This window comes from Arachis ipaensis, chromosome B07, assembly GCF_000816755.2.
Source record: "Arachis ipaensis cultivar K30076 chromosome B07, Araip1.1, whole genome shotgun sequence".
Classification (NCBI taxonomy): Eukaryota; Viridiplantae; Streptophyta; class Magnoliopsida; order Fabales; family Fabaceae; genus Arachis; species Arachis ipaensis.
In genome coordinates this window covers 42,749,122-42,773,794 of record NC_029791.2, presented here as the reverse complement: position 1 = coordinate 42,773,794, position 24,673 = coordinate 42,749,122, and the positions used below count along the sequence as shown (strand labels likewise).

At 35.5% G+C, this 24,673-nt stretch overlaps 1 protein-coding gene and 1 long non-coding RNA gene across 5 annotated transcripts; both read right to left on the bottom strand.

The window, feature by feature from the left end:
• On the bottom strand, positions 986 to 3,500 carry LOC107609352 (protein ALP1-like). 4 transcript variants are annotated; one of them, XR_002351454.1, is made up of 4 exons: positions 3,451 to 3,500; positions 2,016 to 2,532; positions 1,708 to 1,930; positions 995 to 1,624 (listed from the first exon to the last, which is right to left on the bottom strand). XR_002351454.1 is itself a non-coding variant. In XM_021108038.1 (3 exons), exons 2-3 carry the CDS (start codon positions 1,805 to 1,807, stop codon positions 1,176 to 1,178), a joined length of 549 nt encoding a protein of 182 aa, XP_020963697.1. In that variant the 5' UTR covers positions 1,808 to 1,930; positions 2,016 to 3,444; the 3' UTR covers positions 986 to 1,175. The 4 variants fall into 4 exon arrangements, 3 of the variants coding, with proteins under 3 accessions (XP_020963697.1, XP_016166779.1, XP_020963698.1); XM_021108038.1 differs by lacking the exon at positions 3,451 to 3,500 and having other exon boundaries at positions 986 to 1,624; positions 2,016 to 3,444; XM_016311293.2 differs by lacking the exons at positions 2,016 to 2,532; positions 3,451 to 3,500 and having other exon boundaries at positions 986 to 1,624; positions 1,708 to 2,009.
• On the bottom strand, positions 4,287 to 4,913 carry LOC110265169. The gene is made up of 2 exons (XR_002351455.1): positions 4,831 to 4,913; positions 4,287 to 4,444 (listed from the first exon to the last, which is right to left on the bottom strand). It is a non-coding gene; the product is annotated as an uncharacterized LOC110265169 (long non-coding RNA).

Sequence of the window (24,673 nt, the reverse complement as noted above, 5' to 3'; positions counted from 1 at the left end):
GGTCACTATCCTTGTCTAATAACCATATCCTGACAATTATGAGGAACCAAGCTCATTAAGTCTACTTCTATGTTTGAAGTATATCAAATGGCTTGATCAACATCAATCCATAAGTTCTAACCTAACTACTAATTGACTTAGTAGTAGGCTAGTGTCAATGGTTATCAAATATAATACTAAAAAATTAATCTTCTACAGATTTATATGAATTATGTACATAACAAAATATGAATGAAACATTTAGAAAAAAAATGAATTCAACTTTCAAAATAAACACTTAAAAATTACAATTCTATATTAGAAAAAAAATAAACTAATCTAATTCTTAGACAACATTACGACTTTTCAGCAAAAAGTAGTAGCCTTGCAACCTTAGTTCTAAAGAAAGTCTTTGCTTCCTTTTTCCATTATCTATTTTTCCAGCAGTGGAACTCAGCTAAGAGAGCTATGTAACGACCCACATTTTTAAAAATATATATATAAATAAGTTATAATTTATTTTATAAATTGGAGTTCCTTATTTTTAGAAATTATTTTATTATAAGTAATTAAATTAATAATTTACTAAAATACCCTTAATATTAAATATGTTCAAATAAAATTATTATTGATTCTATTTTTTTAAATTTACTTAAATACCCCCAATATCAAATATGTTTAACTAAAATTATTATTGATTCTATTTTTTTCTTAAATTTATCAAAATACCCCCAATATCAAATATCTTTACTTAAATTATTATTGATTCTAAATTTCACTTAATAATATGTTTAATTAAAATTATTATCGATTCTAATCTTTTCAAATTTACTAAAATACCCTTAATATTAAATATGTTCAAATAAAATTATTATTGATTCTATTTTTTTAAATTTACTTAAATACCCCCAATATCAAATATCTTTACTTAAATTATTATTGATTCTAATTTTCTTAAATTTACTAAAATACCCCTAATAACAAATATATTTAATTAAAATTAACATTATCACAATTAAATTCACTAAAAAAACATTACTATTATCCAAATAAAAGTTACAAAGAAGTCTCAAAAGTAAAAAATTACTTGCACTAATAAGCATACATGCACAACTCTTATCCAAGAACACAAACACATAAACAAAATGAAATCAATGTTACGACAGACAACCTCACACATAGAAAAATTATTACAATTATCGAGCATGATGTCTTCTCCTCCATTGATTCCACATTTCTTGTGCAAGTTGATCTCTCCATCTACCCCAAGCATCACTCGTTTCAATATGGTGGATCGTCTCACCATCTACTCCAAGTATATTTTGATCTTCTATCTCATCAATAGGATCCACAACCATCACTCTTCTAATATGATTATGCAAAAGGCAACAAGCAGTTATAATTCTTCCTTGAGTCTTAATAGGATAAAATGATCTTCCCCTTAAAATTTCCCATCTTGCTTTCAATATTCCAAATGCACTTTCAATGACATTCCTAGCTTGTGAGTGTTTCATATTAAAAAACTCTTGAGCTGTACTGGGTTGATTATGTGGATTAAACTCACTCAAATGATATTTTTGTCCTCTATAAGGTGCAAAAAATCCTTCACAATTCATATATCCAGCATCACATAAGTAATAATGACCTAGTGTGACATACACAATTGAACAAAATTAATGAAAGATCAAATGGTTACTTTGATAACATATTAAAGTCTCAATAAAATACCTTGGGGAACACTAAACCCATTGCGAAATAGTGCATCTCGCAATACCCTAGAATCCACAGCTGAACCCTCCCAACCCGCCAGTACGTAGATAAATTGCATATCGGGAGCAACCACTCTAAGCACATTGGTTGTTATGTCACCTTTTCTGTTTCGATATCTAGGCTTGTCAGCCTCAAGGACATTGACTTTGATATGAGTACCATCTAAGGCTCCTAGGCAATCCTAAAATCCAAAACAAAGATCAATTAACTCAATCCTAAAGAACACCAACCATATGAGATTTAATAACATTAGCAAAATAAATTACCTTAAACCATTTTCATCGTTCATCCATTCTATCTTGGCTAAATGGTTGAGGTTTCTTCAGTAAGAGATTATGACATCTCAAAATAGCAAGCAATACATCATTAAACTGCCTACTAATTGTTTCTTTAGATCTCACAAATTGTCTCTTTATTACTCTAATTTTGACGTCATGTGCTATAATATGTAAAAACATGGCAACCATTTCTTCCACACCCATATTCCTACTTGGTTCTAACCTTCCAACCCTTTTAAGCATGTTACACAATGCATGAAAAGCACATCTATTCATTCTTGTGTTCTCTATACATGCTAGATTACTAAAATAAATAATTCTATCAACACTAACATCTCTTATTACTTGCTTACTATAACTATCATTCCATTTTCTTTTCTTTTTTTTCAATTGCAATATAATCAAAATATAGCAAATCATCAACAACTTAACCATAAGGTCATTCATTAATTCGAAATGTAAAATCAAGCAGGCAATAACTTTCATCTTCTGTTTGGGATCCATTCTGCAAAAAAAAAATAAAATAAAATATTTAGCTAGAAGTCTTAACTATTTATTTATTCTATGTAAACACTATGAACCTGCGGAAAGAGGGAGGAGAGGAAGTCTATGAAAACACTTGATTTATAGACTAGCCTTACCAATGTAAACAATATAATACATGAGCATTGATCGACAAAACTCACTCAGAAATCTCATGTCATTCTAACATAAATTGGTGCTGATAACAAAATGAATAACCTGGGAAATACTGTCAATTTATTTAATTCTTACCCCCAAAGATAAGAACATATGAAAAAGACATTTCCGTGTTGCTCCAAATATAAGTAAAGTCCCAACAATAGACAAGTTACAACTTGACAAAACAGAATCATAAAACATGGAATGTATGAAAAAGAAGTTTTTATGTTGCTGCAAATGTAAGCTTCAACATAAAACAAATCACATTTTGACAAATCAAATAATGAAATATGGAACATGGACAGAACATCATGTACATGAACAGAGAACATCCGTTCAAGTAGAAAACTGGAAAAAAATATGATTTGTTGGAATAATGAACAGAAGAAAAACAAAATTGGTGATCGAGCATTAAATTGTCCCAGCACCTACATTTGTGATGTTTTATATACATTTTTGAATAAGGCTCTGTCTGTAGTATCATAAAAAAATTAAGGTATTTATATGAATAAGGAGCCTGATATTCCCTTACTTAGAATCATGAATACATGTAAGAATGTGGTCATCACATTGGTAAAATATTTAAACTCCACAAAGTACAACCTCAGAAATATTTCGCATGTTAAATAATCCAAATATTAAAATATTAAAATATTTAGTTAGAAGACTTTACTATTTATTTATTCTATATAATGATTACTATAGCAGACTAAAATGTGGAAAGAATAAAGGTAAGAATTACCACTTTATATTTTCCAAAATCCAAATACAATGGAATTAAAAAAAATATATTAAGCTAACAAAATGAAATAAGAACATCTTCACACAACTCATGAACTGCATTCTTGTGATACCTACTAAACCCAATGCTATGAGTAGATCATATGTAATTCAGATTCCATCATTCTAGCATGTGTAAGAAGATTAACCTGATTAAAATCTTGAAGCTGTTTTACAGCTACTCAAAATACTCATTTCACCAAACTAAATAACACAGGACCAAAATAAGTAGTACTTCCCAATTCACACATAGGGATAAGATGAACATGCAGAGAATAAAAGTTGGCAAGTTCAAGAACTCTTCTTATTGTCAAAATTGGACCACCAAATTTTTTCATTCTCAGAACTTAAAAATCCAAAAGCACTGTTAAGTCACTAAAGTATTCAGCAGTTTGACGAATCTGAGATGTGATGACTGATAAGCATGCAATGAAGAAGAACAAAAAATAATAATAATAATAATAATAATAATAATAATAATAATAATAATAATAATAATAATAATAATAATAAATAGTAAAAAGAAGTTAGCAACCTGCCTTGAAGATTAGAGAGGTTGGCAATCTGACGAGGGATATCACCAGAGAGAGAATTGACATTGAGATACAAGTCAGTGAGGTGAGTCAAGGAGGAAATCTCCTTGGGTAAAATTCCACTGAGAGAGTTGAAGTGAAGATAGAGACCAGTCAAGCTCTTAAGACTAGAAATGGCAGCAGATATGCTTCCAGAGAGACCCTTTCCTTGCAGTGAGATATTCACTACAAGACCTTCTTGGTTGCAAGCCACGCCCTCAAAATAGGAGAAATATCTAAACCTCAAAAATGATTATCTCAGCGTATGCAGGACAAAGTTAACTTGGCTATAGAAATGCATTTGAGAAATTTTACAAAGTGCAGCATACATGAATCATCTTCAGAATACGTCCTCTCAGTTGAATCATATTCTACAATTGGAAGCTGAAAAGGAAGTAGAACATATCAAAATAAAGTGTGTACTTACTACAATATACAAACTGGTTCAGATCAAGAGTAATTCTTCCTTGTTTTGTAGTATCAAATGACAATCTTGCATAGATGAGAGGCCTACTATGCAGTTGAAAGCAATCAAACAAGGACTAAATAAATTTCTTTCTCCATTGCATTATTTCTTTCTCCATATGACTAATAAAGCATTTTCAACTTATTATCCCAAGAAAGGAGCATACAGAAATTAAGGCATGGATAATAGTAGTGTAAACAAACATTGAGAATTGAGATAGTTTTGGCTTAACCACTAGTAGTCAATTTGATGTGCAACTTCTCCAGGATGATTTACTACAAATTAAACTATGAAGATGTCTTACCGCACAGGCAGAGTAAAATGCAGGAAAATCCAGCGTGAAGCCAATCTTTACCAATGCCTGGAAACAGATTCGGCAAAGTTATTTAGAGTTGCATCCACAATCATATATAAGGTTGAAAAAACCTAGAACAAACTTAGAACAATTGTTTAGACGAATTGAAATATATCTAGAAAATTGTTTCAATTCCAATTTCATTGAAACAATAAAACACATTCCAATTCCAATTCCAATATTTCAAACCTAGAACAAACCTGTGCTTGAAAAAGATCAACAGGAACAGGAAGATGTGAGGAGGGAGAGGGGCGAGGGAGACGACACGAATAGGAAGCACAACTCGAGCAGAGACGGAGGCGAGAGATGCGCAAGCAACCGAGCTCAGAGGAAGGAGAGAGGACAGACGCGAGCGCGAGCACGAACACGAACGCGAACACGAACAGAGGTGAGATGTGATGATGAACACGAACGCGAACGGTTGATAGTGAATCTTCCTTCTAGAATAAGGAGCTCGGTGGTCGTGCGAATCCAGATCAGCGGCGAGGCGGCGCCGACGTCGGTGGAACCTCCATGAATTTGGGAAAAAATTTGGCTAGGATTTCGTTTTCATGGAGGAGTTGCTCTGCTAGGGTTTGGTTTTTTGTGAAATGAGTGAAAAATCTGAAGAAAGAGGGTTAGAGTTGAAGGGCATTTTAGTCATTTTGCATTGTGATATACATTCCATTCCCATTAGAATTAAAGATAACCATGGGGAAGATGGGAATTAAATTGGTGGTAATTGAATTCCTTGGAATAAAACATACCTAGGAATAATTCTTTAAACCTTGAACCAAACATGGGAATAAGATATTCCCATCTCAAAATTCCTGGGAATATATTTGTATTCCCTCCAACCACACACACCCTAAGGGAACAAAGAAAAAGAAAGAAACGTGGCTTATATGTATATATAAGCTTCACATCTAACCTTCTTTTACTCATATAATTATCAAGTAATCACCATCATTCTCTTATATAATTTCCATTCAATATGACCGAACCCAAAACAAGTAAAAAGAAAGAGAGAAACACTGTGAGAGAGAAGAGAACGGAAACCATGGAACCTTAACCTTCGATATTCGATTTCTTGAGATTCATAATTTCGATAAAAAATCTAATCCGATAAAAGTATTTGTATCCTCCTCCTCTACATGTTAGTGCCTCTTTTATTCGATAGAAGTTGATGATGATAAAGCTTCCCTTCTTTTTGAGTTCGGCCAATTGGAGTTCTAGGAGGCACAGATGATTTCTGACGTTTTCTTTTTCAATAGCTCGATCAAAAATCTTCTCTAGAGTTTTCGTTGTTTTGATTTCATATGGAGGTAGGGTTTGGTATTAAATGTGAATTTGATAAGTTAATGTTGGTTAGATTGATTATTGTTTGAGTTCGATTAAGTTTATGTTGAATTATTGTTGAATTATTGTTGTCTGCTTGAGAGTTATATTTTTTGGGTTTTTTTTTATTTTAAACAGAATTAAAAAATAGACTGTTGAAGTTGATTTGAGACTTTTATTTTGGTGAAAAGGAGTTTAATGAAAGAGAAATGAATTTGAATTGTTTTTAAAGAGAGATTTTGATATTTGGAAAAAAAATCTAGGCAGTATGCAAGGATTGTGGCTTAGTCCCACTTGCTCTAGGTCAAGATTTTAAAAGATTGTGGTTTTGAATTTGAACTACGACCTGACAAGGATCGTGGTGGTATACCGCTTGCCTAGTGTCGCGATGAATGTGGGAATCGTGGTTATTTACCGCCCATGGGTGTGCTGATTTCCAATTGAAAACATCTGTGGGGATCGAGGTGGTTTACCGCCTGCAAATGGTGGGGATCGAGGTGGTTTACCGCTCACCAGGTGAGGATTGTGGTACTGTACCGCTCACCAGTTTTCAAGAGAACGATGTCTGGGTTAGCTACCGGACATGTCGGATTTGCTATATAACCGGCAAATGAGCTCATTAGCCATAGGGATAGACATGCATCATATTTGTTTATGCATACTTCTTTGTGATATGTGTTTTCTGTGATTGTATTTTCTCTATATCTTTGGTTTGTTAAAGTTATTTGTTTTATGAAGTTTGTTGCTATTGGCCATCTGTTGAAGATTGTAAGTATTCTGTCACTATAAGAATAATTAGTTTTAGCGACAAACTTTTAGCGGCAATAATACAATGGCCACTATTTTTTATATTTAAGTTATGTTTTTGTGGCCATTATATATTTGCAATTAATACTATATATTATAATGACAATTATTATTGCCACTAAAAATATAAAAATAAACTATTTTTAGTGAAAAGGTTTTAGTGGCCATATTATTATGGCTAGTATAAGTTTTATTAAAATAATTTTTTATAACAGTGGATCAATTACATAAAAAGAAGAAGGCCCATCTAATAACCCAAAAGAAAAAGACCCACCCGTTTCTCTTTCTGAGAAACCAAAGAGAAACCTAACCCTAAATCTATCCACCATCACCATCCCTCATCGCCGAACACTTCCGGTAGAGGGTGCTATCGCCGCCGGCGGTCAGACCGTTGGTGCCGTCGCATTCCTCGATCTCATCGCTGAACTCTTTTCAGTTCTCATCGTTCCTCTTCTCGTCGTCGTCGCACGAAGGAAGTATTGACTTCGTGGCATCGCCGTCGCAAAGGTTGCTCGGTCAATCATTCTCTCTCTCTCTCCCTGAGGTCAACATGCCTCTTTGAGTGCTCTATCACTCTCTGTCCGAGCTCACTCCCCTTCCTCCGTTGCCGTCACTTTCGATTCCTACGTTGTCGTCACTTGTCTTCCTCCTTCGCCGCCGGTAAGAACTGTTGCTTCAATTTAATTTATCGCTTACTGTCATTGTAATTAACTGCATTTTGTTTATAATTTGTAGATTGTTGATTCCTGTAATTCTATTTGCAAATGTTGAATTTTTATTTTGATCAATTTATTATTTGGTTTGAATATTTAGTCTCTCCTGCCAAAAATCTGGTAAATTATGTGTTGCAGGCAATTTGCTCAATGATCACGAGTCCGTAAACTTCAATAAATAGCTGAATTAGAAAGAAATGTACAAGTTTTACAGGTAGCTTTTAGCATTAGGCAATGATATGCATAATGTTTTCTATGCTATTTTGGAAATTTTTTTATTCTAATTTATTATTTTTTTGTTACTTACCCTTTTATGTATGCCAATTCATAGGCAGAAGGATCTGAAGTATCTGCCGAGCTTGAATTTCTTAACCAACAGAATCTCATCCTGAGTATGGAGAACAAAGCTCTCAAGCAACGGTTAGAAAGTTTAGCACAAAAGCAGCTTATCAAATATTGTAAGTTTCTACCATTGAACATAAGCTAATAGGTCTTATTGTAAGTTGGAATTTGGAAGTCATTTGTTTATTGGTGTACTAATCTAAATACTTGCATTTTGAGGGAGTGCTTATATATTCACTCATATACAACTAGGGAAATTCTTGGGATGTTATGCTGCATTTTGATTATCTATTTTATGCTGCATCTTTATTCAACCGGTATTGCATCGCCTGTCACCAAATTACACTCTCTCACTCTGCACTCTCTCACTCTATCACCAAATTGCATCTTGAAATTTGAAGATCTGATATTGTTGTTTTGATTGTGTACAAGTGAGATATCTGCCTCAAAATTTAGCCCACATTTTAGCTTGGTTGATATGGATAATTATTCTATAAGCGGTTGTTTCTATATTGTAGTGATATCAACAAGCATTTTCCTGGTCCACATTTTGATCCTCCACCAAAAGACAAAGTCAGAGAGATGATGAAGGTACTTTATTGTTTCACAATGAGAACAAACTATGTTTTCTACTTATATGAAATCTTCACCATATGATTATATGAAGTGAATCTGTGCTTTCTGCTATAGACATTTTATGAAGTATATGCATTTCTTGATCATTTTATAGTTTTTGACGTATTCATTTATTTAACTATGTTAATGATGGAGGATTTAACCTGAGAAGGTACCTTTTTTCATCTGTAAATTGTTTATAATGTAGAACTCTAGGTCCTTTGAGTAGTTGTTGAGTCAATTATGTTTGCAAGAGCTATTCTGCATTGAGTTTATGTGAAAGTATTAGCTTTGCATTAGAGAAACTTTCATTTTGTTGCAATTGATAGCTCTGAAATATATTTCAGGTATTCTGCTGATATTGCTAAAGCACATCTCACCACTTACCAAGTGAAGTTGACTTAGTAAAGGAAAAGTATAATTTATTCATCAACTAAACCCTTGGAGACAGTTTCTTCAGTTATTTGAATTGGGGTCTTCACTAGCTGCAGCATGATGAGTATGTACAGTTCTCTTTGCCAATGATATTTTCCATGGATTTCCACCTAATTCTTCAACCATTATCAAGTGCACATCTGTTGTCTCTGTGTGTACACGTTTGAGAAAATGTGTGGCTGAGACAGTAGTTACAATTAAATAAAGAAACTAGGATTGTAATTAAAGGGATAATAGGCAATTAAAAAGTTGGGAGTAGCGCATGCTTTACTTTGCATACACTATTAGACACCAAGCTTATTCTATGAGAAAAGGAAGTGCCTTTTTCAAAAGTGATTAGATTAAATTAGACAAAAAAAAAAGAATTACCAAATAAACAAAAATATAAAAGAGGGGGAGCCTCATATTTGTGAACACTGTCCACTTAGAAGAAAAGATTGTCCCTTGCTTTGCCATTAAGAACACTGTCCAACTCATATATAGGTTTGTGATGTAAGAATCTTATATTTTAGTCTTTTTTTTAAATAACATATAAGCAGTGTTCTTACAATTTAGTTTTTTTTTTCAATAACATGAAAGCAGAGTTTAATTGTGTGTCAAAGATAGAAATATAATTGAAAGTGTATAGTAGTAGTTAGAGTAATTAGTAGTGTATAATAGTTTGGTTGAAGTATGTTCCTGGGATTAGCTTCAGAACGGATAATGGCCCATTCAAGGTTGAACTTGAACTTCAATTCATCAAAATCTAAGTTAGCTAACTACCAGATAGATAACTGAATTGACATTTTCGATTTTACTTCAGGCAGCAATGCAAAGTTTCACCCAAAAAATTGTCCAGATGATGAAGACTGAAAATTTGTTTCAATCTTAGGGTGGTCCAGTCATTCTTTCTCAAGTATGAATATGCAGTTCCTTACAATGTAGTATATTATATAACTGAAAGTAATACCTTGAGTAAATCAATAATGCTTAAAGTGAAGATCTAAAACTTTTATTGTCTTCTGCACTTATGTTGTTTATTGGAGATTGAGAACGAGTACGGTCCGGAGAGGAGGGCAATGGGAGCTGCTGGCCATGCATACATAAACTGGGCTGCAAATATGGCTGTTGAATTGGGAACTGGTGTCCCTTGGGTGGAAACTGATGCCCCTGATCCTATGGTGAGATTGCTTGATTCATTTGTTCTTCAGCTTTTCATGGAGGATTAGTTGATTATTAGTTATTATCCATCCAATTCTTCACTGCAGATAAATTCATGTAATGGCTTCTACTATGATGATTTCTCTCCAAATAAACCATACAAGCCTACCCTCTAGACTGAGTCTTGGAGTGGCTGGTAGGCTATTCTATCTAAAAACTTTGAAGCTAGTGTAGAAAATTCTGATAATTTTGTTCCTTTTTTCTTATTTCTTTTCCTTGTGATCATAAAAGGTTTACTGAATTTGGTGGTCCAATACATCAGCGACCGGTTGAGGATCTTGCATTTGTAGTTGCACGTTTCATACAAAAGGGTGGCTCATATGTTAATTATTACATGGTTGGTCACCTCTTTTGAGATTTTGTTTACTCCCAATTTGATACACACCACTTCTTCCCCTAAAAACCTGAATGATAAATGACAGTACCATGGAGGAACTAACTTTGGACGTTCAGCTGGAGGCCCATTTATTACTACAAGCTATGACTATGATGCTCCAATTGATGAATTTGGTAAGAATGTCACATGATGAATTTGGTTTACCTTCGTGCCTAATCCTTTTGAAGTTGTATTAACTGGTCTACATAGGTATAGGCTTGTAGTATTTTTTATTAGATTTGTAACATAGTTTATTATTTTTCAAGAGAAATTTGTGTATCAATATTTTGAGTTTAATAAAATATCTCATTTTATAGTAATTAATTTCAGTATATTTATATTATGCATAATAATAACTATTGTTGGCAAAAATATATACTTGATTCTAGAAAAAAGATAGTTTGTTGCTTCTAAGAAAATGAGTATAATATAACTAAAAAAGTCTTAAGATTTTAGCAGCAATAGTAATGGCAATTAAAAGTGAATAATATTACAATTTTATAATTATTTTTAGTGGCAATATAAATTGCCGGTAAAATGAGTTTTGGTGGCAATAGTAATGGCCACTAAAAGTGAATAACATTGCAATTTTAGAATTACTTTTGGTGGCCATATAAATTGCCAAAAAAATGACCGCTAAAATTTATATACTTTTTGTAGCCATTAAAACGGTCTTTACCGGCAAATGTTATAATTGCCGCTAAAACCTTTTAGCGGAAAAGCATAAGACGGCTAATGACTAATTGCCGGTAAATGTATTAGTGGCTATTTTTATTACCGCTAAAAGAAAAATAAATGGCCGCTAAAAGTGATTTTTCTTGTAGTGTGTTGTGGAATTCCTGTGTAGCAAATAATAAAATGAACATAACTATACACCCCGACTATACTAAGAACTCCCTAGTTCTTACCCCCTATTTTTACCCCCTTTCAGCTACAAGTGTGAAAATTTAGTGCGGAGATACAGGAGCATAGAAGATTATATTTACGAGTTAAGTTGTTAGAATTTATTTTTTCCTCGCCTTGTTAGTTAGAGTTTTATTCAGAGGGGTAGGTTTTGTAATTGCTTTTGTATGTAATACTATAATGTATTATTAATATTAAGTATGTGAATGTGTTATTTGTTCTTGTTGGAAACGTTTTAAGTTTTTAGTAAAACCATCAGTAGATTCACACGTAGAGGCTCAAACCTTATTTTAAATATAAGGGAGCCGTCGTAATACCCCTGTTATCAGAGTGGCACACCCGAAAGCGTAACATTCTGATAGTGAGAGTGTTACAAGCTATATGATCTGAGGACCATTCAGCATAAAGGATATCCAAACCCGAAGGTTCATAATTAGTCCTCAATATCTTAATAGCCTAGACATATGCAGAAAATAAAAGAATAAGTTTAAAACAATGAACTATCCAAGATTAAGTTTAAAATAATTTGGGCTGGGATGAGAAAATAAAAGTGACAACTTTATCAACGTTTTACCATAAAACACAACTAAAGCTTTGATCATATAGGAACCACTTACATATACTCATTACAATGACTATAATAAATTTTACATTTATACCGATGATGAGCGGATAATTTATACCCTTTTTGGCATTGTTTTTACATAGTTTTTAGTATGTTTTAGTTACTTTTTATTATATTTTCATTAGTTTTTATGCAAAAATCACATTTCTAGACTTTACTATGAGTTTATATATTTTTCTGTGATTTCAGGTATTTTCTGGCTGAAATTGAGGGACTTGAGCAAAAATCTGATTCAGAGGCTGAGAAAGGACTGCAGATGTTGTTGGATTCTGACCCTCTTGCATTCGAAGTGAATTTTCTAGAGCTATGAAAGCCCAATTGGCACGCTCTCAACTGCGTTGGAAAGTAGACATCTTGGGCTTTCCAGTAATATATAATAGTCCATACTTTGCCCGAGATTTGATGGCCCAAACTGGCGTCTAAACGCCAGAACTGGCACCAAAACTGGAGTTAAACGCTCAAACTGGCATCCAAGTTGGCGTTTAACTCTAGAAATGGCCTATGCACGTGAAAGCTTCAAAGTTCAGCCCAAGCACACACCAAGTGGGCCCCAGAAGTGGATTTCTGCACTATTTACACTTAGTTACTTATTTTCTATAATCCCTAATAACTAGTTTAGTATAAATAGCACTTTTTACTATTGTATTAGGGATCCTTTTATCTTGTCATCAGCTTGGAATCACTTTGGGGAGGCTGGCCATTCAGCCATGCCTAGACCTCTTTCTCTTATGTATTTTCTACGGTGGAGTTTCTACACCCCATAGATTAAGGTGTGGAATGTAGAACCTATGCACAATTACTCAAGAGGGGGGGTGAATTGAGTATTGCAACAACAATGAATCTTTTTGCTTGCATTGCCATAGCCCAATGTTCATCATCAATTGCGGACTCAATGGTAGATGGTTCAATTTGAGAAACAAAAGCACTATATGCAAATAAATTTCTAAAAGTAGATCGAGTTGTTACCCCTTTCGAAACATCACCAATGACGTTGTCTAGAGGATGATCCTTTGAAGTACGCCAATCCTTTGGAAGTGCATTTATTTGTGCTTGTGATGGTTCAATTTCTTCAACTTGAACACTATCCTTTGTTGAGCTTGTAGAGGCTTCATTTAAATCTTTTTTTTTGTCTTCACCATTCAAATTTAGTGAATCAAAGTTTTCTATTGAATGTTGGTTGATCTTTCAACATGCTTGTTCATTCAAGTTGTTTGTTGGTTTGTCTTTCATGTCGTTTGTTGGTTTGTCATTCATCAAAACCTACGAATACAAACTTCGCATACAAGCAACATGATTTACATGGAACTCTGCTGTTCTTCATGAATTAATGCAAGTACTATTGTTTCCCTTTCAATTCACGCCTACTTCTTCTCCAAGATATACTCTCATACTTAATTTAGTTAAGTCAGAATGAAGGGGTGACCCGTGACAATCACCCACTATCTTCGTTACTCGCTTAGCCAAGATCCGCGTGCCTGACAACCACAAGCGATCTACATGATGTTCAACGTAGTCATTGGACGACAGCCGGAGTATATTCTCTTGGGTCTCTGATCTACGGACCGAGTCCGGGAGATTAGAACCTTCGTGGTATAGGCTAGAACCATTGGCAACATTCCTGAGATCCGAAAAGTCTAAACCTTGTCTGTGGTATTCCGAGTAGGATCTGGGAAGGGATGACTGTGACGAGCTTCAAACTTGCGAATGTTGGGCGCAGTGACAGTGTGCAAAAGGATAAGGATCCTATTCCGACGCTAGTGAGAACCGACAGATGATTAGCCGTGCGGTAGTTGTACTTGGTATTTTTTATCCGAGACGAAAAATCCGACAGTTGATTAGCCGTGCAGAAATCTTACTTGGTATTTTTCATCCGAGAGGATCACACAGCTTGCCATGGAAGGGAGCACGCATGATTGGAAGAAGACAATAGGAAAGCAGAGGTTCAGAAGCAACAAAGCATCTCCAAACGCTTATCTGAAATTCCCACCAATGAATTACATAAGTATCTTTATTTTATTTTATGTTTTATTTATCTTTTAATTATCAAAACCTCATAACCATTTGAATCCGCCTGACTAAGATTTACAAGATGACCATAGGTTGCTTCATGCCGAAAATCTCCGTGGGATCGACCCTTACTCACGTAAGGTATTACTTGGACGACCCAGTGCACTTGCTGGTTAGTTGTGCAGAGTTGTGAAAAGTGTGATCACAATTTCGTGCACCAAGTTTTTGGTGCCATTGCCGAAGATTGTTCGAGTTTGTACAACTGACGGTTTATCTTGTTGCTTAGATTGGGTATTTTTATTTTATGTTTAAGCTTTTTATTTTTTTTTTCAAAAAAAATTTAGTTTTCGAAAAATTCATAAAAATTTTTAAGAATGAATTCTAGAACTTCATGAGATATGTTGAAACCTGGCTGGCTGTTAAGCCAAGTCTAATCTTTTGGACCGAGGTTTCCACTTTCCATTGTAGAAAGGACATGTCTGTGTTTGTTATGCTAAAGCTTGGCTGGCCATTTGGTCATGTCTAATTCTTTTGGACCGAAGCTTTAGACTAACATTGCACGAATCCTGGAATTCTCATTAAAAATTTTGAATTTCTTTATTTTCTTTTTCCAAAATATTTTCGAAAAATACAAAAAAAATTAATAAAATCATAAAACCAAAAAAAAATTTGTGTTTCTTGTTTGAGTTTTGTGTCAAATTTTAAGTTTGGTGTCAATTGCATTCTTTTAATTTTCTTAGATTTTCGAAAATTCATGCAATGTGTTCTTCTTTGATCTTCAAGTTGTTCTTGATGATTTTCCTTGTTTGATCTTTAATTTTTCTTGTTTTGTGTCTTTTCTTATTTTTCATATGCATTTTCGAATTATTAGTGTCTAAACATTAAAAAGTTCTAACTTTGGTGTCTTGCATGTGTTTCTTTTCTTAAAAATTTTCAAAAATATGTTCTTGATGTTCATCATGATCTTCAAAGTGTTCTTGGTGTTCATCTTGACATTCAAAGTATTCTTGCATGTATTATTTGTTTTGATCTTAAATTCTTATGTCTTGTGTCATTTTGTTATTTTTCTCTTTCTTCATTAATTCAAAAAAATCAAAAATAATATCTTTCCCTTATTTTACTCATAAATTTCAAAATTTTGGGTTGACTTAGTCAAAAAATTTTAAAATTTAGTTGTTTCTTATTAGTCAAGTCAAATTTTCAATTTAAAAATTCTATCTTTTCAAATCTTTTTCAAAAATCAAATCTTTTTTATTTTTCTTTCATGTTTTTCGAAAATTTTTCAAAATAAATTTTCAAAATTTTTTTCGTAATTTTGCTTCATCTTTTCAAAAACTTTTTACTAACAATTAATGTTTTGATTCAAAATTTTCAAGTTTGTTACTTTCCTGTTAAGAAAGGTTCAGTCTTTAAATTCTAGAATCATATCTTTTAGTTTCTTATTAGTCAAGTCATCAACTTTAATTTTGAAAATCAAATCTTTTTAAATTTCTTTTTCAAATCTTTTTCAAAATAAATTTCAATCATATCTTTTTCAAAATTTAATTTCAAAATCTTTTTCTAACTTCTTATCTTTTCAAAATTTATTTTCAAATCTTTTTCAATTAACTACTTGAATTTTTGTTTGATTTTAAAAGTTTACTATTTCTTATCTTTTTTAAAACCACCTAATTACTTTTCTCTCTCTAATTTACAAGGATAAGGACATTCTTGTTGAAGCTGATCCTAAACCTGAAAGGACACTAAAGAGGAAGCTAAGAGAAGCTAAAGCACAACACTCTGGAGAGGACCTTACAGAAATTTTTGAAAAAGAAGAAGACATGGCAGCCGAAAACAACAACAATAGTGGAGATGCAAGGAAGATGCTTGATGACTTTACTGCACCAACGTCTGACTTCTATGGAAGAAGCATTTCAATCCCTGCAATTGGAGCAAACAACTTTGAGCTTAAGCCTTAATTAGTCTCTCTAATGCAGCAGAATTGCAAGTTTCATGGACTTCCATTGGAAGATCCTCATCAGTTCTTAGCTGAATTCTTGCAAATATGTGACACTGTTAAGACCAATGGGGTTAATCCTGAGGTCTACAGACTTATGCTTTTCCCCTTTGATGTAAGAGACAGAGCTAGGACATGGTTGGACTCACAACCTAAAGAAATCCTAAACTCTTAGGAAAAGTTGGTCAATGCTTTCTTGGCCAAATTCTTTCCACCTCAAAAGTTGAGCAAGCTTAGAGTGAAAGTCCAAACCTTCAGACAGAAGGAAGGTGAATCCCTCTATGAAGCTTGGAAAAGATACAAGCAATTGATAAGAAGGTGTCCTTCTGACATGCTTTCATAATGGAGCATCTTATGTATATTCTATGATGGTCTATCTGAATTGTCCAAGATGTCATTGGACCACTCTGCTGGTGGATCTCTTCATCTGAAGAAAACGCCTGCAGAAGCCCAGGAACTCATTGAAATGGTTGCAAATAACCAGTTCATGTAGACTTCTGAAAGAAATCCTATGAATAATGGGATGACTCAAAAGAAAGGAGTTCTTGAGATTGATACTCTGAATGCAATATTGGCTCAGAACAAAATATTGACTCAGCAGGTCAATATGATTTCTCAGAATCTGACTGGAATGCAAGCTGCATCCGACAGTACTAAAGAGGCCTCCTCTGAAGGAGAAGCTTATGACCCTGAGAATCCTGCAATGGAAGAGGTGAATTACATGGGAGAATCCTATGGAAACACCTATAATCCTTCATGGAGGAATCACCCTAATTTCTCATGGAAAGATCAACAGAAGCCTCAACAAGGCTTCAATAATAATAATGGTGGGAGAAATAGGTTTGGCAATAGCAAGCCTTTTCCATCATCTTCTGAGCAATAGACAGAGAATTCTAAGCAAAGCCTCTCTAACTTAGCAACCATAGTCTCTGATCTATGCAAGACCACTCTTAGTTTCATGACTGAAACAAGGTCCTCCATCAGAAATTTAGACGCACAAGTGGGTCAGTTGAGTAAAAGAGTTACTGAAACTCCTCCTAGTACTCTCCCAAGCAATACAGAAGAGAATCCCAAAAGAGAGTGCAAGGTCATAAATATACCCAAAGTGGCCGAACCTGTAGGGGAGGAAGAGGCAGTGATTTCCAGTGAGGAAGACCTTGCTGGATGTCCACTGACCACTCAGGAGTTCCCTAATGAGGAACCAAAGGAATCTGAGGCTCATACAGAGACCATAGAGATTCCACTGAACTTACTATTGCCATTCATGAGCTCTGATGAGTACTTCTCCTCTGAAGAGGATGAAGATATTGTTGAAGAGCAAGTTGCTCAGTATCTAGGAGCAATCATGAAGCTGAATGCCAAGTTAATTGGTAATAAGACTTGGGAGGATGAACCTCCATTGTTCATCAATGAATTGAATACCTTGGTTCAACTGAATTTACCTCAGAAGAAACTGGATCCCGGAAAATTCTTAATACCCTGTACCATAGGCACTATAACCTTTGAGAAGGCTCTGTGTGACCTAGAGTCAGGCATAAACCTCATGCCACTCTCTGTAATGGAGAAACTAAGGATCTTTGAGGTACAAGCTGCAAGAATCTCACTAGAAATGGCAGACAAATCAATGAAACAGGCTTATGGACTTGTAGAGGATGCCTTAGTGAAGGTTGAAGGCCTGTACATCCCTGCTGACTTCATAATCCTAGACACTGGGAAGGATGAGAATGAATCCATTATCCTTGGAAGACTCTTCCTAGCCACAGCAAAAGCTGTGGTTGATGTAGACAGAGAAGAGTTAGTCCTTCAATTGAATGAGGACTACCTTGTGTTTAAGGCTCAAGGATCTTCTTCTGTAACAATAGAGAGGAAGCATGAAAAGCTTCTCTCAATACAGAGTCAAATAGGGCCCCCACACTCAACTTTTAAGTTTGGTGTTGGGAGGCCACCACTAAGCTCTGAGTCTCTGTGAAGCTCTCTAAGGTAGCGTTTGGTGGAGAGACAGAGACGGAAAGACTGAAACTGAGAGTCAGAGACTAAGAGACAGGGATTGAAATAAATCTCAGTATTCTGTTTGGTACAAAATGGGAGACAGGAATTGAAACAAGAATGAAACTCTAATTTAATTTGCACAAAGGGTAAAATTGGAATTAATTAATTGAAATGAAAGTATTTTAGGTATAAAATATTGTTAAAGTTTCAGTCTCCATCTCTAAAAATTTCAGTCCCCTGTGTCCCTACTTTTTGGAGGTACTGAAATACTGAAATTTTAGAGACAGAGACAGAAATTTTAGTACCAGTCTCTGAACTAACAAACACGATACTGAATTTTAGTCTCTCAGTCTTTGTCTCAGTACCTCAAAACAAACGCTACCTAAGAGCTCACTGTCAAGCTATTGACATTAAAGAAGCGCTTATTGGGAGGCAACCCAATGTTATTTAATTATATTTAATTTTATAGACATTTGTTTTCCATTGTCATGTTATGTTTTCTTTAGGTAGATGATCATGTGAAGTCACAAAAATAGTTGCAGAATTAAAGCAGAATAAAAAATAGCACCAAAAATAGCACACCCTGGAGGACAGGCTTGCTGGCGTTTAAACGCCAGTAAGGATAGCAGAATGGGCGTTTAACGCCCAGTCTGGTAGCATTCTGGGCGTTAAACGTCAGAAATGGCAGACAGACTGGTGTTTAACGCCAGAAAAGGGTGTATGGCTGGCGTTTAACGCCAGAAAGGGGCATCAGACTGGCGTTTAACGCCAGAAAAGGTAGCAGAGTTGGCGTTAAATGCCAGAAATGGCACACAGAGGGCGTTTAAATGCCAGAAAGGTGCAGGGAGCAGAATTCCTTGACACCTCAGGATCTGTGGACCCCACAGGATCCCCACCTACCCCACCTCTTCTTCTCTCCTCTTCACACCTTTCTATAACACTATTCCCCAAATACCATTGACCAATCACATCAATACCTCTTCCCCAAACACCATTCACCTATCAAATCCTACCTTCTTTCCCATAATATCTTCACCACTCAAATCCATCCACTATTCCCACCTACCTCACCATTCAAATTCAAAATATTTCCCCCCCAAACCCAACCCCTTCATACACGACTTTCCTCTCTTTCTTACCCTATAAATATCCCTCCTTACCACCTTCCATTTCACACATCATACACACTTACCCCCTTGGTCGAATTCACTACTCCCCTCCACCTCCTCCATTTCTTCTTCTTCTACTCCTTTCTTTCTTCTTTTGCTCGAGGACGAGCAAAACTTTTAAATTTGGTGTGGGAAAAAGGGTCGTCTCCTTCGGACTATGCAAATTAGGTGTCACAATTTTGGTTGTGAGGAAAAGGGGATTTTCAATTGTGGAACAGAAAATTAAAAGAATTAAGGAATAAAAGAACTAACAGATGATCAAAAAGGAAATGAATGCAAATCAAAAGAAAGCAAGATCAAAACTAGTGAAAATACATTAAATGCATAAAAGAGCTTTGACTTGGGAATGAGAATTAAGGAATCATATCATCGTCATACCCACAACTATGGCAATTATGATGAGTTAATATCACTTCATCAACCCTTAACATCGGGGAGTAAGTCAAACAAGCATAATTGACCTTAATTCATAAGTCCTAGCTAACTCACTAATTAAATTAGTAAAAAGCTAGCATCAATGGAAATAAGAGCCAACTAACAACCCAAGAATTACCCCTAAATGTCGGACATTATGACTCTAGTATCCCAAGAACTTATTTCCCAAGCAAAGGTGTGAAAATCTATTCAAATTCTATAGTTAGCATTTTCACAAACACCTTGTGGGCCTAAAAGCAAAACATAGGATATTGCAAAGGAAAATGAAAATCATAACCAAACTCTTCACAATATCAACAATAGAAACTCAATCAAGCATATATAAATCATAAAAGACTAAATTCATAAACAAAAGATTCAAGAAATCAAAATTGCATATACTAACAAAATAACTTGAACTATAAGCAAAATGTAACAAAAGTAGTGTAATTAAAGAGGAAATTGAAGAGTACTTACAATGAGTTAAGCAAAATCCAAGATCAAAACTGAAATTATAAAATTCTATAATGAAATTTGTAACACCCTACCATACAGAGTCGTATGCTTAAGTCATAATTCAAAGATGGCAAGGTATTACGACCTCTAAAATTAGAATTTAGTACATATAGTAATGTGAATAAAGATTATAACTAGGAGCCTTTGAAGAAAAGGGGTAAAACAAATCCGCAACTCGAAAGCGCAACACTCCGATCGAAAACGTGACGGCCAAAGGATAACCAACGCGAGATTATATATATACAAAGGAGTGTCAAGAACATGAATATCAAAACTCATAATCCGGTTGTGAAGATAACTGGTCCAAGCATAGCAATATATACAAATAAATGAAATAGGAAACCCCAAAGGAAACCCAAAAGGACATAAATACAAGAAGACCTATTCTCCGAAATCCCCTCTAAGAGGAGTCATCACAGTTTGTATTATTTAATGGAGATAAAGTATCTAAGCAAAACATATAATCCAAAATAGAGTCCTAAGAACAAGGATCTTCGCTAATCCAGAAGCCTCCAGCATGCTTCAGTGAGAAGCCTCACGTCCTGCATCTGAAAACCACAAAATTCGCATGGGTGAGAACCGGAGGTTCCCAGCATGGTAACAGTTCCCACATATTTAACATGTAATATAAGAGGAAAGCCGAAGGCAATTCTAGAACTTCCACCAGATAAATTCAAAGCTTAAAAATAGCTAAACCATAATTGGCAACTGACTAAAGATTCTTCAGTCTAACTAATACTTCCCTTTCCAAATCCTTCAAACCTCCCAACCACCAGCAGGAGTATAATATGGCAAACACAAATATATCGGACAAGAGATATACAAATAAGAACAGATAAGGCATTTAGACAATTAGCAAGTAATATGCAGTCAATTAGACAATCTTAAACAAATCACGTAGTATGCAATATGATGAATGCTAATGGCTGATGATATCATCAGTCGGTTATATAGCCAACCCGACAAGTCCTGGTAACTAACCATTGGACTGTCCCTTTGTCGCACATTCCCAACTCGAGTTATACTCAACATAATCATGATCATAATCATGATCCATATCCAACACCCTCACTGGTGTATATTCATGGGGGCGAGCTCATCCGGAACTTTCACATTGTCCAGCCCCACTTACGACATAGGGTAAATAGAGTCTCGAGTCTCCACCTGGAGCACGTGGTGGCTAGCCACTGCTTTCTTCCAGGGAAACTCGTGTCTCAAATAGTGGAAGTGCAACATTCACATTTCATTCAATAGCATATATGCATTTATACTCGGCCATAATCAATAATGGCACCGCCATAACACGGCAATAACTCAGCCATCCGGCTCATGGTTAAATCCATAACCAGCCAATTCATAACAATTACATCCATCAGGCTCATGGCACATACAGCACTTCCACCACCATCCTCTGCATCTCATATAGTCATCTTTGATCCTCATTGATCATTCATTTGTCACTTGCTTAACTCGCAAGTTACCACATTTCCTAGCTCCTTTTCTCATTGCTAGGCATATCATAAAGATTTAAGACATAAGTGGTGAGATCGGAGGCTTAGAAGTACGAAATTTGGCTTTTAAAACTCCAAAATCAACTTTGGGATGAAAACAGGGCCACGCGTACGCGTCCTCCATGCGCAGATGGCCAAAAGTTCATCGACGCGTATGCGTCTCCCACGCGCACGCGTGGATGGCAGAAAAGCAGAGCGACGGATACGCGTTAACCACGCGTACGCGTGGGTGCGTTTTGTGCTCCACGCACAGAACTCGCACAGTGCTCGTACAACTCTCGAGAATTTTGGCTGGGCAACCATTTTAGCACATCGACGCGTATGCGTGAGCCACGAGCACGCGTGGATGGTGTTTTTGAAAAATGACGCGCACGCGTCAAACACGCCTACGCGTGGAGGGGTATTCTGCTAAAAATGTTTCTAAGTTAAAAGCTGCAGAATTCACAGATTAATCCCCCAATTTTCCAACGCACATAACTTCATCGTTTTAAAATTTTTTTCGCCGTTCTTTAAACGGCATAACCACCCCGGATCCCATTTCAGTTTTAAACAGATTTGGCGCAAAATATAGATCCGGAGTTCAAGTTACGTCCCATCAAAGTATGCCCAAAAACCACATTTTCATTCAAAACCACAATGTGCCATTTTCAAAACATCCCAATCTCATCCCTTTTTGAAATCAACCAAATTATACCAATTTTAACCCTTTTTGTAATCAAGGAAGGTATCCCAAAAATCAACTCAAGCCTCTTCAACTCATACATTATCATATTTAACACATTACAAGCCAACAACTCACCATTTCATTCCATCTCAATCAAATAGCCCAACATTAAATACATTAACAAGGCATATACCTTTCCTCATCACAATTTCCAATCACATCATTACTAATTAACCAACATTACACATAATCACTACCATGCTCACTATCACATGGTTCCATCCACAATTCAACCTTACTCATTCATCAAGCATATATCATAACATGCATTTTTCTCATATATCACACCATCAAGGCATCAATATTCATAATCACATATATGACCACATCATATATCTCAACTATTCAACAACATCAACAATTCAATACCTATCTTAGGGCCTCTAGCCTAAGTATTTCCTACCACATTATATTTTAGATACGAGAAACCGAGACCATACCTTAGCCGATTTTCCAAGCTCAACTAGAGCACTTCTAAATCACTTGTCCACAAGCTCTCAAGGTCTCAACACCTCCAAGAATAGATTTTTATCACCAAAAATCCCTTTTCAACCTTTTCAAAGTCTCGATCAAGCTTCAATATCCACATATACATAACCTAAGCCACAATAATCATACCCATACACAACATCTCAATACCCAAACATCATAGAACAACAATTTACACTACGGTTGAGAATATTACTACACCCAACGTCCAAGAAGACAAGATTAACTTTCTCCTTCAAGAAAGTTGGGTCCTATAACATCAAAGAACCCAAAATCTCAACATTTCACCCATGAAATTCAAAAATAAGAGCTGGAATTTCGAAGAGAAAACTATGGCTAAACTCAAGATTGATTGTATGAGTTTTGTAGAGCTCTCCGCGGTAAATGTGTGGCCACAAATGGTGCGGCAATCGGAGCTCTAGATCAAAAGTTGTGGTAGTTTGAAGATCAAATGAGAGAAAGAACTTGAGAGAGTGTTCTTCCTCCCTTGGCCTCCATTTCAGCGTGTTTCTTGAGTGTAGTGGGGAGAGAGAGTGCTGAAATGAGTGTATTAGGTATAGTTTAGTTTGGGCCAAGGGCCTACTATGGGTCCGATTAGCCCGGTTTGGTCCGTTGGGTCCAATCTTGGTCCGATTTCTACAAAATTGGTACCGAAATTCTCGTCTCAATCTCCTCTATCATATTTAGCCACAAAAATCACATTTTTGGCTTTCTAGAATAAATTCTCATTTATGGGTTAATTAGCCATTAATTAACCGGGTTTTATATTCTACCCACCTAATTGGAAAATTTGCCCACAAAATTCAAATTCAATTACCTGAGAATAAGTGCGGATAGTCCGTTCGCATCTCCAACTCAAGCTCCCAAGTGTGTTCCTTCACACCGCCTCGACTCCATGCCACTTTGACTAATGGAACCTCTTTTCCACGCAACCGTTTGATACTAGTATCATCAATTCTGACTGGAGCCACTAGAAGCGTCAAATCTTCTCTTAATTGAACCGATTCAAGTTCTAACACATGGCTAGCATCAGGAGTGTACCTCCGAAGCTGCGACACGTGAAACACGTCGTGCAGGTTCGAAAGATGAGGTGGTAGAGCCATCCGATACGCCACCGGCCCAACCCTCTCCAGGATTTGAAACGAACCGATGTATCGAGGATTCAACTTCTTTGCTTTAATCGCCCTACTGATGAGCGGATATTTTATACGCTTTTTGGGGTTAATTTCATATAGCTTTTAGTATGTTTTAGTTAGTTTTTAGTTTATTTTCATTAGTTTTTAGGAAAAATTCATATTTCTGGACTTTACTATGAGTTGTGTATTTTTCTGTAATTTCAGGTATTTTTCTGGCTGAAATTGAGGGAGCTGAGCAAAAATCTGATTCAGGCTGAAAAAGGACTGCTGATGCTGTTGGATTCTGACCTCCCTGCACTCAAAGTGGAATTTCTGGAGCTACAGAACTCGAAATGGCATGCTTTCAATTGCGTTGGAAAGTAGACATCCAGGGCTTTCCAGAAATATATAATAGTTTATACTTTGCACAAGGATAGACGACGTAAACTGGCGTTCAACTCCACAAATGGCCTCTGCACGTGAATTGCTTAAATCTCAGCCCCAGCACACACCAAGTGGGCCCCAAAAG